Source organism: Canis lupus, chromosome 3 (assembly GCF_003254725.2).
Source record: "Canis lupus dingo isolate Sandy chromosome 3, ASM325472v2, whole genome shotgun sequence".
Classification (NCBI taxonomy): domain Eukaryota; kingdom Metazoa; phylum Chordata; class Mammalia; order Carnivora; family Canidae; genus Canis; species Canis lupus.
Genome location: NC_064245.1, coordinates 2,970,053 through 2,985,605, shown reverse-complemented (window position 1 = coordinate 2,985,605; position 15,553 = coordinate 2,970,053). Strand labels below are relative to the sequence as shown.

The 15,553-nt window shown below is 32.6% G+C and overlaps 1 protein-coding gene across 14 annotated transcripts in view; it reads left to right on the top strand.

Moving 5' to 3' along the window:
* The window catches only part of FER (FER tyrosine kinase), a 433,137-nt gene that overhangs the window by 191,802 nt on the left and 225,782 nt on the right, over positions 1-15,553 (top strand). For all 14 annotated transcript variants that reach the window (XM_049107895.1, XM_049107893.1, XM_025438260.3 and 11 more), the window contains one exon: positions 6,973-7,176. In XM_049107895.1, coding sequence (XP_048963852.1) covers positions 6,973-7,176 — 204 coding nt within the window. The remainder of the gene's footprint in view (positions 1-6,972; positions 7,177-15,553) is intronic.

Here is a 15,553-nt window from a genome sequence, read left to right as displayed (position 1 = left end):
ATTGGACTTGTCATAGCTATTTATTTCAACATTTTTAATAGTGGGGCTAAAATGTAGAGCCTATTTGAAGGCAGTCATGGAATACTTTGACCTTGATGGAAGGAGAATATCAGGTAATCAGATGATACATGAATTTGGCTTTAATCGAATATGGTGTATCAGGTGGTAGATTTATAATATTTTTTGTTATGATCTGAGTAGTTTTTAAATGTTTTAACAGCTCCTAGAATGTGGGCTTTTTTCCAATATAGTAAAAGGCTTAAATAACCTTTCATTACTACCTCTGGGCTCCAAGAACTACTCTATATCCAGCATCTTCCTGTGCTGCGAGAGGCCATAAATTCGCTTTGAGAACTACTTCTCAGAGACTGCTTCTGAAGTCAGGGCTAGAGGTTTTAGGATTACTGGCATAATCTGGGAGCCTACTGGTAATCATGTATATCCATTTCCATTGGAAGTCTTTCAAGCCACATTCTATTCAATGACATCTAGTCATGTCAAGAATACTTCCCTTTCTCAGAGCCATCTTTTACTGAAGAATTTCTAAGTACGTGGTTGAGCAAACAACTTGCTCCATCTCACAGCCCCTGGTGGCTCCTAGTTGTATTACTGCTCTGTGCAGTGGTAACACCTTTCTTATAGTAGCACTCTTTGAAAAACATTCTTTAAAATCAGAATAAAGCACACCTTGTCCAAATAATTGTTCTTAAGACCTTAGAAGAATTATTATTAAACTCTTGGGGCGTCTGGATGACTCAGTTGGTTAAGCATCTGACTCTTGATGTCTGCTCAAGTCTTGATCTCAGGGTCATGAATTTGAGCCCCATGTTGGGCTACATGCTTCATTATTTAACTGAAGAATAATAATAATATGATTAATAATATATAGTAATACAATAAATAATATAATACATATAATAAAGAATAATAATTTAATTATTTAACAATTATTTAACTCTTATTTCCTTAAAAATCATATTTTTCTATATTGTATTGGCGTATATGTTATTTCAGTTTTAGAATCACTGTACTTGAATTTTGAAAAAAAATGGAGAATAAAGATATGCTTCCATTATATGGAATAATATAGTAAATAAGTTTAGCTGGCTTACTTCTCTTTAGAAAATTTGAAAATTATAACGCAGCTATGTTTAAGTTGTACATCATGTGATGTTAGTATTAAAATGCTTGGCTTCTCTTGTTGGCATAGGGAAATGTAGTTCTTTTCATGCATAATAAACTACTTATGGATTTTAGTATTCTTCAAGCCTAGCAGAAAGCAACATTGTACTTCTTTTAACAAGACATGTTGTTAAATTCAGGTTAAATATTATATATTTTAAATCTTCATTGTCTTTCTTTATTCTTAAGATTTTAACTTACCTCCTCTCTTTCTAGCCACTTCCACTCCTCGGACACTAGAGTGTAGAAGAAATGAGAAATAAAGGAAAATAAAAATAAAAATTCTTGTATCATCTCACTACCATATGTACACTGCATTCTCTATGTAGTTAGTCATGTTCAGGAAAACTAAATATTCTCAGAATTGCTAGTTTTGAATCATTAGCATTATCATACATAATTTTTAAGAAAGGCTCATTGGGTTTATTTTCTGCAACCAGTAATTTTACTGTATAGGGAGTACATCTATTCTTTTAGTTGTTTAATCAAATGCTTAAAACAAATGATCTGATCATGTCCAAATGATAATGTATTCTTCACCAGAAATCCCAACTTACTGATAAATGTTTAAATTTATTGAGATATAACTCCTTACAATAATTAATAATAGTTTCATTTGATATATGTAACATGAAATTAGCACTGTTAAAGTTAACTGACTAAAATGTGTTATTATTGACATTGTGGCACATTTTATATATAATACTGTCAAGCTTAAATAAATCCCCTTTAAGGAAAGACTATTTGCTACTGAAAGAAAGAAAACTGTAGAAAACATGGAGTGAAACGATCAGATGAGAGAGGTTGAATGAGAGTCACAAGTACAATTGGAAAAAGTAAATGGATAAAAATAATAAAGTGAAAAAAGAAAATGATTATTAATAAAGAAAAGAGGGAACTAAAGAGGCAAGAAAAAAAAAAAAAAGACAAAGCCAGAGGAAACCAGAAGGTATAGGAAAAAGCAGAGGCATTAAGCTAAAAACAAAAACTTTTAAGCAGATATGCTTTGCTAGAGGGAGTGTCTCTGTGAGAGATCCAAGAAGGTATACAAAAGGGCAGTCAAGGAAATGGAAAGTTGTCGAAGTAAGGTATCTGAGTTTGGCTTACTTGTCTATCTTTTTAGGTAAAGTTTTGGAAAGAATTGTATGAGAATGCAGATCTCTAATCAGCATGTAATTCTACATAGTTATTGTGCTGGAAGAAAGTTATATTATAGCTAAGACTAAACAAACTCAGGTTCTCAAAAAGTACAACAAATTGTTAATCAAGAAATTTATGAATAAGAGCTTTGTTGCTAGTTTATTTGTGGAAAATAAAGAGTAGATGAAGTATCTTTGTTTTTCCTAAGATATCAGTACATAAAACAATGATCAGTTCTATTTTATTGCTAAAAATATTAGAATTTGTAGAATTACAGATAGGCCTTAGGACCTCTTAAAGACAAAACACTGTTTAATTTACATCCTTTGTCTAGCCTGAGGCAATGATCATGAAGATCAAATATCTAGAATATTTTTTATTTTTCATTGTTTTAAGAATTAACTCGTTCCATTAATTTAAGAAGGAGTTACTTAGAAATTTTGAAAAATATAGCAAGAAGAACATTATTAATTCACGTTCTCATTTTATGTTAAGTATTTGTTCAACTACCAAAACCTAAATGGTAGAAAATATGCTTTCTACCTATGATTACATTTTCCTTTCACTGAAAATAGCTTTTACCACCACCAGGCCGATTCCTATTCAATAGACTATTCCAATGTTTTGCAAGGAGGTGATTCTCTTACTTCTAATTCTAATATATTTGATTCCTAATCTAGAATTTCCCAGTGATACATAGCTTTAAAATTGAAGAGGTCTTTACACAATTTTTTCGAAATGCTTAAAATCTGGAATTGCTTGTTTTCACCCTAGTATAATATTAAACTAGATTTGAAATAATTGTTTACTTAGACTATAAAATTAATGACTAAATTTATATGAGAATAGAAAAGAGAATTAAATGTCATTTTTATGGGTAATAAAAATTCATAAAAACTTTTTTATGTTGATATGGAAGTTTTATTCAGCTTGTTCAAGCTCCTTGAAGGGTTTACTTGTATATTTCCATACTGTTATATTTTCGGGTTTTTTTTCTAATCATTTATTCGTGCCTGATTTTCATAGAATTCAGAGTTTGATTTTTTAAAATTTTATTTTATTACTTTTAAAGATAAAGATTTTATTTATTTATTTGAGACTGTGTGTGTAAGTGGGGGAGGAGCAAAGGGAGAGGGAAAGAGAGAATCTCAAGTAGACTCTGTGCAGAGCATGCAGCCAGACGTGGAGCTTGATCCCAGAACCCTGAGAGCATGACCTGAGCTGATATCAAGTGTTGGATGCTTAACTGACTGAACCACCCAGGTGCCCCAAGATTTTATTTTTTTCAAGTCATCTCTATACTCAAAGTGGGGCTTGAATCTACAACCCCAAGCTCAAGAGTCACATGCTCCACTGATTGAGCCACACAGGTGTCCCTGATATATATATACAAATGGGAGAACCTGGGTGGCTAAGTTGCTTAAGTATCTGACCTTGGTTTGGGCTCAGGTAATGATCTCTCAACGGTTGTAAGATGGAGCCCCATATCAGGCTCCCCTCTCAGTGCAGAATCTGCTTGAGATTCTCTCTCTCCCTCCTGTCCCTCTCCCCTTGACCCCTCTCCCTGCTCCTTTTTCTCAAATAAATTAAATCTTTAAAAAAAAAATAAAGGCATACAGATTTTCATTACATACTTGGAAATTAAGCTGAATGAGGATAAAAAAAATAGGCCCATATTCTCCACCTTCCCCCCAAATATTTTTATTTTCTAGTATTGACTCCTCATTGCCTCTTCACTTAAGTGAATCTTTTTATTTCACTAAGCCCGATATGTTTTTACTGGAATGTTCTTTAAGAACAAGACCCAGGGAAAAGAGCTAAACAGCTAGCCCAGTCAATGAGGAAAGCTTGTCTTATTAAGTACAACTAATAAACTGTGTTAGATTAACTATAACTTCAAAAAGGAACCCCTCCCCCCATATCTTGGGCAATAATCTTAGGTAACTTCCTGACAAGGAAAAATCTTTCCCTACTGAGCATTAGAAAGATACAATATTTGAAGTAAGAAGCTTCATTTCCTTTTTGATGTAATTATGGTGGCTCTTGGGATGTTGGATTTTGTTGCTGATCCATTCTACATTCTATTACTAATAAGCTTGCAGAATTGTGTTGGAATTTAATTGACAACATGTTCATAAAAATGTTCCCTCCAATGCTTGCAGGGAAATCTCTGTAAAACCTGATAGACCCAGACAGGGCCTATATAGGGCCTTTCCCTGTGTATGTGTGTGCACATGCGTGTATGCACACATATACTCACAAACTGTTCAACTTACACTTCTTAAAGATTATATTTATTTGAGAGAGAGAGAGAGAATGTGCACACTTGTGCAGATGAGCAGTTCACAGGGAGAGGGACAAGTGGACTTGCACTGAGTGCGGAGCTCTATGTGGGGCTCGATCTCACAACCCTTAGATCATGACCTGAGCCAAAATCGAGAGTTGGATGGATGCTCAACTGACTGAGCCACCCAGGCGCCCTCAGCTTATACTTTATAACGGTATTGTGTAGGAGCTGGTAACAACAGATTTCTATTTCAAAGAAACTAATAAATCCAGAGAACTGAGGTGTAATCCCTGTGATAAAATAATGTAAGTTCCTTCCCATTCACTTCTTTTTTAAAGCAAACAAATAGATACAGATGTTTTTTCGCAATGATTTTTTTTTTCCCCTCCAAACAAATTCCTCACATTCAAATCCTTAAATGATTTTCTCTGTGTTAGCTGAGCTTTTGTACTTCAAATGCCCTTCTGACTTAATGAATTCTCTAGGCTCTCCATTTTACTGTACTAAATAAATCAACATTTGGGAGGATAGGTTGAATAGGACAAGAAATCAAGCACATGACATCCTTGTTTGTGACACCTTTCTAATATGTAACCTTCTTGAAAGATAATGATGAAAACAAGTTCTTTGCAAGGAGGTGACATTGAATTTCTTATTTTATTGATTTTTTTTCTAAGAAAAAAAATCAATAAAACACTTTTGCCATTGACAACTCTTGGAAATATTTCTATTATATAAAAAATTTGGTATTTGTTATAGTGAGATACAGTGTGATAAAATTTTGAAAAGGCTATATTTAATAACTGACTAAGAATTATAAACCATTGGTATCAGTATACATAAAAAGTTAATTTTGTGTAAATTATGCATTTGTTTTTACTTCATACTTGTGACTGATTCCTCTATATAATTTCTTCTTTAAATCCACTTTTGGATTTAAAAGTTCTTTGAAATATTATATTTATCATGATTAGTACTAAAAGAAAAGGCTTATTAGTTTACAAAAAACTTCTGTGTAAGTCACACCATGTATATATTTAAAGAATTAAAAAAAAAAAAAAAGAATTAAATGTATCATAAATGGAAGAAGTAAAAACCAAAACTTCTTTGAAGCCCATTTGGGATTTTTCAAGGTTCTTTTTTTAAATCAATAGGATTATAACTTGTAAAATGGAACTTTGACCAGTAAGTTTTGGGCCTTTTTAGTGGTGCAAAACAAGAAGGCTTTCTTCAGAACTAGTTTTCTTTTACCACAAAGATGTCATATACTTTGTCCCTATATAGAGTTCATGATATCAGCCTGAGAAACCCTATGTATGAATATTTGCCTTTCATTTATTATTAATTCTAATCTCTCCAATTTATAAACTACTTTTTTTTTTTTATAAACTACTTTCTCATGAGACATTGTGCATATTGTATTCTAAGTATCTTAAGAGTTAGTGCACATTATTGTAGCTTAGCCATATAGTACTCTTAACCATCTGGAGCAATTTAGTTCTTTGGATGATGAAAACAAACTTTTTACTCTTACCAAGAAAATAGGTTTCCATCTATGATCAGTTAGAAACATTTCAAGGAAATATAACTAGCTCCCTTGGTATTAGCATGTGGCCTCCTAAAATAACAGATAATTTGCTTTTTCTGCCATGGTCATAGCTTATAGTCCTCTCTTGTTTTTGCCACGTGTTTATAATTTCACATTGGTGATTTTCAATGATTGCTGTTTCTCCTAAGGCTTTATTGTCCATTGCTGTACAGGATCAGGACCAGCCATGTGGCAGTGGTAATGGCTAAGGAAGTTGGGGGAATGAGGGTAAGACTGGGAAGGGGAAGGCAAGAAGCAGGGCAGCATCAGATGAAATCGTAGATGTTGCTTCTGGAACAGAGGACATGGGCAGTCTATAGCCTGTGTCACTGCAAGTTTATTCCATAAAAATAATTAACTTTTAATTTAAATAAAAATGAAATTGTTTTGTGACCATTCTCTGGTAATATGCCCTTTTACCGTAATCCTCTGGTTGGTAAATTTTAAATATATGGATTTCTTTTATAATATGGTGAATAAGACTATAAATTCTAACAATAAATGCTAATTTTGTGTGCATCTATGTATGATAGGTAGGATAAACAAACTCAAAGTACTGAAAGATATGTATTTGAGCTAAACTTCAGCACCAATATTCCAGGAGATATTTTCTTTGAGAATTAAGAAAAATTCAGATTCATCCTGAAACTTTTAATTGGTTGATTTAAAAGGAGGAGCAAATGTAAGAAGTATTTATAATTGCTATGAATTTTACCAGGAAGAATTCCTATTTTATCTAATTTATTATTATTTTTTTTCTCAATGTTTGTTCAAGTTCTCTGATACGATCCCCATAAGTGAGAAGCCCTTGGCAGAACAGGACTGGTACCACGGTGCAATTCCCAGAATAGAAGCGCAAGATCTATTAAAACAACAAGGAGACTTCTTGGTGCGAGAGAGTCATGGGAAACCTGGTGAATATGTCCTTTCTGTATATTCTGATGGACAAAGGAGACACTTTATCATACAATTTGTTGATGTACGTTTCCAATTTAGTTTATATGTATATTTTTATATTGTTCATTATGGTATAATTATAATAAAATGGTGAATAGTATGTGATAAATGCCCATAATACTTTAGTTTAGTACTTAATTTTACTTTTTTCTGAATTCCTTCAATACAGTATGCCAAAATTCACTAAAATGTTAATCTTATTAAGGACATACATGTTTTAAGATGCTATAAATTAAAATAGTTGTTACAAATTTAACTTAAAAGATTTTATTTATTTACAGAGAGAGCACAAGCAGGGGGAGGAAGAGAATCTCAAGCAGACTCCTAGCTAAACAGAGTCCAACATGGGTCTTGATCTCATACTCCTGAGATCAGTTAACCAACAGAGCCACCCAGGCGCTCCAACATTTAAAATATTTTAAGTTAAACGTGAACATTAAATCTATTTTAACAAAAAACAAAAATAAAAAAATAAATCTATTTTAAATTAAAACATTTAAAAATATGATTATCATAATTTCCGCCCCTTTTCTGGATAAATTTAATAATGAATTTTATGCTCTTGAAACTGGCCCTTGAAAAAACAAAAACAAAAACAAAAGAAACTGGCCCTTGAAATTGCTATAAAAAATGTACCATGAGAGATTTTTAAGAATTATGTTATTAAAAAAAAAAAAGAATTATGTTATTAAATAGGGATAATAAAACTCCTTAATAAATGGGACAGTGATAGTTGAATTAGCTTTATTATTAATTTTGGTTTAAGGTTTTCCCCCTTTATGATGAAAAATTTCATCATATGAAATATTCACCTTGCCTGTTTTAATACTAATTTACTTATTTAAATTTATTTAAGTATTGCTAAACTACTTAAGTTTGTTATATTCTTGATTAAGCATTGAACAGATGAAAAATAATCTCAAAATTTTGTTTAACTTTACCCACTGAGAAATTTTAAATATTCTTGGCATATGAAGTCCTCTATTTGTCACTTTTTACTCCAACATTTCAAATAGCATTATGTCCAGGCACTCAAATGATACTCATTACCTTACAAAAAGATTGAACGATTATCATTAGACAAACATCAGAGGGTTTTAGGTAGATATGTTTATATCTGCATATCTGTCTCCATGTATATATCAATGTATCTATTTATAATTCTGAGGTAAAATTGACATACTGTGAAAGTGATCATTTCAGAGTATAGAATGGCATTTCATATATTCACACATAGAAATTATATTTGAATGAAAATAGATGCCATTCAGATGGATTGAAAGGAATAAATCCATTAAAGTTTGTATTATAATTTTCACAGCATTGTTAATTTTGTGTAGTATTCAGACCTCAACTTCATAATCACATTTTCCTATGTTCGTACATCCAACCTACTGTTTCTAGTAGTATGTCATTCCTCATTTCCTTGGCAAACTCTTTTCTAATTTGTGTGTCTTTAAGTTACGGATTGTGTGTCTTTAAGTTATAATATATTTTATATTTTATAAGCTTCCCTATTCCAACCAATGACCATGCTGGCAATATTATAAAATGGTATGCAAATTGTAGAAGGCAAATTCCTACGTAAAGTATAAACTAAAATTTGAGTGTCTCCCTCTATTTTCTAAGCTCTAAAAGTTACGATTTTAAAAATATGTCTTACATGAAACAAGACTGAGATATTCCCCTTATTACCACTTACAGTTTAAAATGTAACTGTATGAATTTAAATTACTATTCTTAAAAACAAAAAGGAAAAGGTCTACTTGCAAATTATCATTTGTCGTTAATATTGCCATTTTGTTTTAAGTGACTAAAATGAGCGGCATAATATATTCTGAAAATAAGACTTGCAGGTTCACATTTGAAGATTTTTTTCAGCTTCCTTCTGTCATTGAAACTTTTCAAAGATCTCTGTTAAAGATGAGAGTGCTTGTATTTCTGTGAGTGCCTCAGGCATTAATGCTTAATTTTATTTAGCTAATTCTCATTATATAATGTTGAGTTCTTCATTCAGTTAAAAGTAAGAGTCTTAAGGTGATCTAGACTTTTTGGAGACTTTTTAATTCTTTTTCATTTTGCGTAGGTGAATCTTCCTTGAGCTAAAATTATCCCATTTCCTTCCTCATATACGTGTTGCCTGAAAAGAGCCAATAAATGGGGAAATTTATTATCAGATATTTAATGATGGCCTATTATAGTCCAATCAAGGAATTTATAATCTAAAGTAGGTTGTAAAAGATGTACATAAATGAGGGGATAGGTGTCTTAAGAGAGGAAGACATAAAGATAGATGAGATTTTAGAAAATGAGAAAAATAGCAAGTAACATGAAAAAAGCATTGAACTTGGTATCATAAGACTTGGGATTTCATCCCAGTTTGGCACTTTAGAAAGTCTGTGGTTTGGAAGGTAATGGGGTTAATAGCCTGTATCATAATTGTGGGAAGCAAATCAGTAAATATATATTTTATAAGGTATAAAGTGCTATGCAAATATTAGGCATTTTTGCCATTGTTTGATGACTTTGAAAAAATACAAATGTACTTTGTAAGAAATATCCATGTAATTGGAAAAATTAGTTTAAAAAATGTCTTTCTGGTTTCCATGAGATTTATTTGTGAAATTTAAATGGTAATGAAAGTGTTGTTTTAGAATTTACTTATTTAGGTTTGAGGTATTCATCAATCACAAATAATGGTATTTTTAGCAACATTGTCAACTGCAGTGTAGGATGGCAATTATTTTGAGGCTGGGGTTTTTTTGTATGCATATCACAGTTACTTTATAACATGCTGTGAAACTCTGCATGCTGTGAACATTATGTGAACATTATGAATGATCAAGATGGACAAAGATACTTTGAATTTTTACATTTTCTACTATTGTGGCAGAGAATATCTTTTGTCTTAGCTCTTCAGGCAAGAAGAGTTGTACTTTTTATTGGAACTAAATATATTAATTTCATCAAGTCAGATATATTAAGCATATCTAGGAGTATCTGAATCTCATTGTAATTCTGGCTTTAGGTACAGACCTGTTCCATAGTTATTAGCCTGTTTAGGGTGTTTGATACAACAGAGTTTATACCTAAACATATTTAGGGTTTGTTTCTAAAACTGTTTGTGTCATAAATGTTGATAGATTTTCAGAGATTCAAATAGCCTTATTCCATTTGTTTAGTAAATATAGATGCAAATCCTTATTGTTGTGTATGATAAAACAAAAACACATGTAGTAAGAAGTGCTCTGGAAAGATCTTATTATTAAGGGAAAAATGCCAAGTTATATTTCTCTCATTTATTTATATGACAGGCATTTGCTAAAACCCATTTTGCAAAGGACCATGTTATTCAGTGTAAGGAGATGAAACTGAAAAATGTATGGCTTCCCAGTGAACTTAAAACCTACTAGGTGAGACAGGTAGAATTCATGTACAGGGAAATATTAAAGATGCAGAATTAAGGATGATTGAGCCAAGAAATTTGAAATAATATATGATGATGAATTAAAAATAACAATATTGAATATTTTAGAATAAAACAAAAAATCTTCTATGTAATGGCATATCATAATCTTTTATTTCTTTATCCATTTATTCAGGAAATACTAATTGAGCAAGTAATGTGTAAGGCCCAGGAATATGAGTCAATAAAACAAAAATAACCCAAAAGTGGAGATTTTAATTATTGTGTGAAATTGGGTAGCCCAATTTGTTAAATCATTGATTCATTCAGCAGGTATTTATTGGATGTCTATTATGTGCTGAATTCCACTTCAAGCTGGTAGATTTAGTCTTTGCGTGTACTAGACAGGTTTACTTTGTTCTATTGTTGTCAAAATCTCTAGGCTTTTTGAACGACATGTATTTTTAAATTCATGCCATGAGTCTTAAGGAAGACTAAGTGAAGGTGAGTAAATTCAAAACTTGTTTGAGAATGAAAGACCTAAATGTGAGACAGGAATCCATTAGAATCCTAGAGGAGAACACAAGCAGCAACTTCTATGACCTTGGCTGCAGCATCTTCTTGCTAGACACATCTCCAAAGGCAAGGAAAACAAAGGCAAAAATGAACTATTTGGACCTCATCTAGATAAAAAAGACTTCTGCACAGCAAAGGAAACAGTCAACAAAACCAAAAGGCAACAGAATGAGAGAAGATATTTGCAAATGCCTCATCAGCTACAGAGGTAGTATCCAAAATCTATAAAGAACTTATCAAACTCAACATCCAAAGAACAAACAATCCAATCAAGAAATGGGTGAACAGACATTTCTCCAAAGAAGACTTACAGATGGCCAACAGACACATGAAAAAAGTCTCAACATCACTTGGCATCAGGAAGATACAAATCAAAATTGTAAACAAATCAAAATCTCACGCCAGTCAGAATGGCTAAAGTGAACAAGTTAGGAAACGACAGATGGTGGCGAGGTTGCCAAGAAAGGGGAACCATTGTACACTGTTGGTGGGAATGCAAACTGGTATAGCCATCCTGGAAAATATTCTAGAAGTTCTTCAAAGAGTTGAAAATAGAGCTACGCTGCAACCCAGCAATTGCTTTACTGGGTATTTACCCCAAAGATACAAATGTAGTGATCCAAAAAAGATATATATTTATACATACACACACACACCTATCTACAATGGAATAATACTCAGCCATCAAAAATTGAAATTTTGCCTTTTGCAACCATGTAGTTGGAATTAGAGGGTATTATGCTAAGCAAAATAAGTCAATCAGAGAAAGAATTATCATATGATCTCACTTATATGTGGAATTTAAGAAACAAAACAGAAGACCCCAGGGGAAGAGAAGAAAAAATAAAACAAGATGAAATCAGAGAGGGAGACAAACCATAAGAGACTCTTAATTGTAGGAAACAAACTGAGGGTCACTGGAGTAGAGGAGGGTGGGTGGATGGGGTCACTGGGTGATGGATATTAATGAGGGCATGTGATGTAATGAACACTGCATATTATATAGGACTGATGAATCACTGAAGACCTCTATCTCTGAAACTCATAATACATTATATATTGATGGATTGAAATTAAAGAAAATAAACATTTAAAAAACAAAACTTGTTTGAATGACAGTTCATCCCATGTTTATGCCTCATTGTATATTTTGAATTATTTTAATCACTCTACTCCTACCCTTCAAGTATCCAAAAGAGGTGATAAGTACCTTGAAGTCAAAAGAAACTGCCCTAGGTTATCATTTTCTGTGCCCTTGACACACAGTTAAAGACTTAGGGGACTTACTTTCTTCTTAACAATTAAAGCCTTAACAAAAGCTCATTAACATTAATTTCCAGGAAAGACTGAGTGAGTACTTTTAAGGCCCAAGGATACAATGGTGGAGCCTATAATCTAGGAGGGAGGCCCACAGTCATTTGTAAATCACACATGTTATATATAATTATAAACTGTAAAGTAATAATTATAAGCTGTAAAGTAGATGCACATTGCTATAAAAGCTTTTGACTGCGAAACTTAAGGAAGTTAAGTTTGAGACAACATCTGAATAATGAGTAACAGTTAAGTAGGAAAAGACATATAGAAACCTTATTAATAAAAAAAAAAAAAAAAAAGAAACCTTATTAATACGATTTCCCAAACTCTCCAGCCACCCTTCCTGTGTACTGGTTTAATGAGTTACTTACAAGAATTCCATGTGCTGTTTTTATTGGAGAAAGCTAAAGCTTATGTTTTATGTTTCCATTTTTAGGTATTTTACCAAAAAAAGGGAATGTTTTATTTAGCTTTTTTTTTTTTTTTAAATTTAGGTTATGCATCTCAGCTGCCCTCTTTGAGAAATCCTTTCTTTTTTTCTCTTTGAGAAATCCTTTCTTTTCTTTCTTTTTTCTTTTCTTTTCTTTTTCTTTTCTTTTCTTTTCTTTTCTTTCTTTTCTTTTCCCTTCCTTCCTTCCTTCCTCCTTCCTTCCTTCCTTCTTTTCTTTCTTTTCTTTTCTTTCTTTTTCTTTTTTTCTTTCTTTTCTTTTCTTTTCTCTCTCTCCTTTCTTTCTTTCTTTCTTTCTTTCTTTCTTTCTTTCTTCTTTCTTTCTTTCTTTCTTTCTTTCTTTCTTTCTTCTTTCCTTTCTTCTTTCTCTTTCATTTGCTTCCTTGCTCCCTTGCTTTTCCTTAAGCCTTCTTGTTCTCAATTCTTTTTCAGGGGATCTTCTCAGGCATATGATTTCAGATTACATTCATTGTAACCCCCCACATTACATTCATTGAACCCCCATCTCATTTTTGTATGCATATTCTGTTCTGACTTCTTTGTATAATAACAGTACTCTGGAAGTATGTATAGCAACAAAATCTGATGCTGTTTTTTATGGGTTTTTCATCCATATGATTCTTAAGTAGCACAGTGATAACTCAGAAACAACTTCTAGATGTAGCAAATGTTTTCATAAGACCACCTTATGGGTTCAGTGTATATTCTTTGAGTATTTTTTGATATATTCTAATTATAGGCATCTATATAATTTTTATTTTATAAAATTTGAATTATCATATTTTATGCATACTTTTTTTTTTTTAATTTTTTTATGATAGTCACAGAGAGAGAGAGAGAGAGGCAGAGACACAGGCAGAGGGAGAAGCAGGCTCCATGCACCGGGAGCCTGATGTGGGACTCGATCCCGGGTCTCCAGGATCGCGCCCTGGGCCTAAGGCAGGCGCCAAACCGCTGCGCCACCCAGGGATCCCTATGCATACTTTTTAATGACCTATTACTTGATGCTTAATCATGTAATACAAATGACAATCAACAAAATGACCTTTGTGGAAGTTTGCAAAAATTTATTCTCTACTACTATTTTTTATTGCTTCTTTTGGAATTCACTTAAGAGATCATTAGTAGCTCCAAGGAAAAGTGTCTTACTTAAGATTAGTCTGGATTCTCTCATTTGTATTATTTTCACAGCCATGTAGAAAACTTAAAAAAGAATCCATTTTTTGGTGAACCAAACCTTATCATCTGAGCTATAAGAAATTTATACAGATTTGTAACAAGATCAAATTTTAATATTTGGAATTTTGAGAGTATCAAGGAACAAGTCCTCAACAGTTTTCTTGAATGTGTTACTCTTGACCTTAGCTTGATGCTTAGCTGAACTTGGTAAGCATATGTCATCTTAGCATTGTTTTTAGATTCATTATTTTATCTTCATAGTTAAGAAAGCGAGTTAACTGGTTTTGCACAATTAGGACTCTGAGAACTTCACTGATGTGAACTGATTGCTTTAAAATGATAATTGCTAGAAACCAGTTTCTTATATCATCCCTTGTATTCACTGTCTTCACCCATCATGATTACTATGTCAATGACAGAAAACTCTCTTTAAACTTAAAATCCAGGTATGTTCTTAAATGAAAATTCCCATTATTCTATTCACTGTTTCTCTAGTTATACAAGTGTTTTAGAATTTTGTACAAGACATTATATTATGACACTAGTGGCTGATTTGAAATTTGATTCTCTGAATTTTATCATGTTACTTACTGTTGAACATTATACTTCAGTGTCTTGAGCTTGGGTGTGTGTTGTCAGTATTCATTTCTAAGTTGAGTTATCTTACTTGTGTCTTTAACTTCACACTCATTTTATATGCATTATATTTCATTTATTCGTACGTATTTTTTGATCCAGGCAGTACATGTCAGGCACTGTTCTAAACCATGGGAATACTGTGATGTTAAAAATTTATTAACTCATGAACTTACATTCTAGAGGAAGAAATAGACAATAAACAAGAAAAATAGCTATGATATTAGATGGTGATAAGTTCTGAGCAAAATTTCAGTAAGAGAAAGGAGATTAGTTTAGTTGGGGCGAGAAAATGGAGTATTGAATGTTGTATGGGGTGGTCAGAGAAGACCTTACTGAAAAGGTGACATATGCTGAAAGACTGGAGCAAGTAAGAGAGCAAGTAAGGGTCGTTACCCGTACGACCATCTGAGGAACTATTCAAGCAGCAAATTCAAACTCCCTGAGTAAGGAGTGTGTATAGTGTGTTTCACTAAAATTATGTGGCTGGAGGGAAGCTGGGAGAGGGGTGGGTAGTGGTAAGAGATGATGTAAGAGAGATGACAGAGGACAGATGAGTTTCAGAGACCATAGTAAGGACTTTGGCATTTATTCTGAGGGAAGTAAGAATATAAGCAAAGTAATGGAATGATCTGCTGTAACAGGATCACCTGATGCTATGTTGACAGTAGACAGAAGGAAGACAAAGGGAAGAGACATATGGGTTTTTAACTTATTTTTTTTTTAAGATTTTATTTATTTGAGACAGAGAGCCTAAGCCGGGAGGAGGGTCAGAAGGAGAGGGAGAAGCCAACTTCTCGCCCCGTGGAGCTCTATCCCAGGACCCTAGGAATCAGA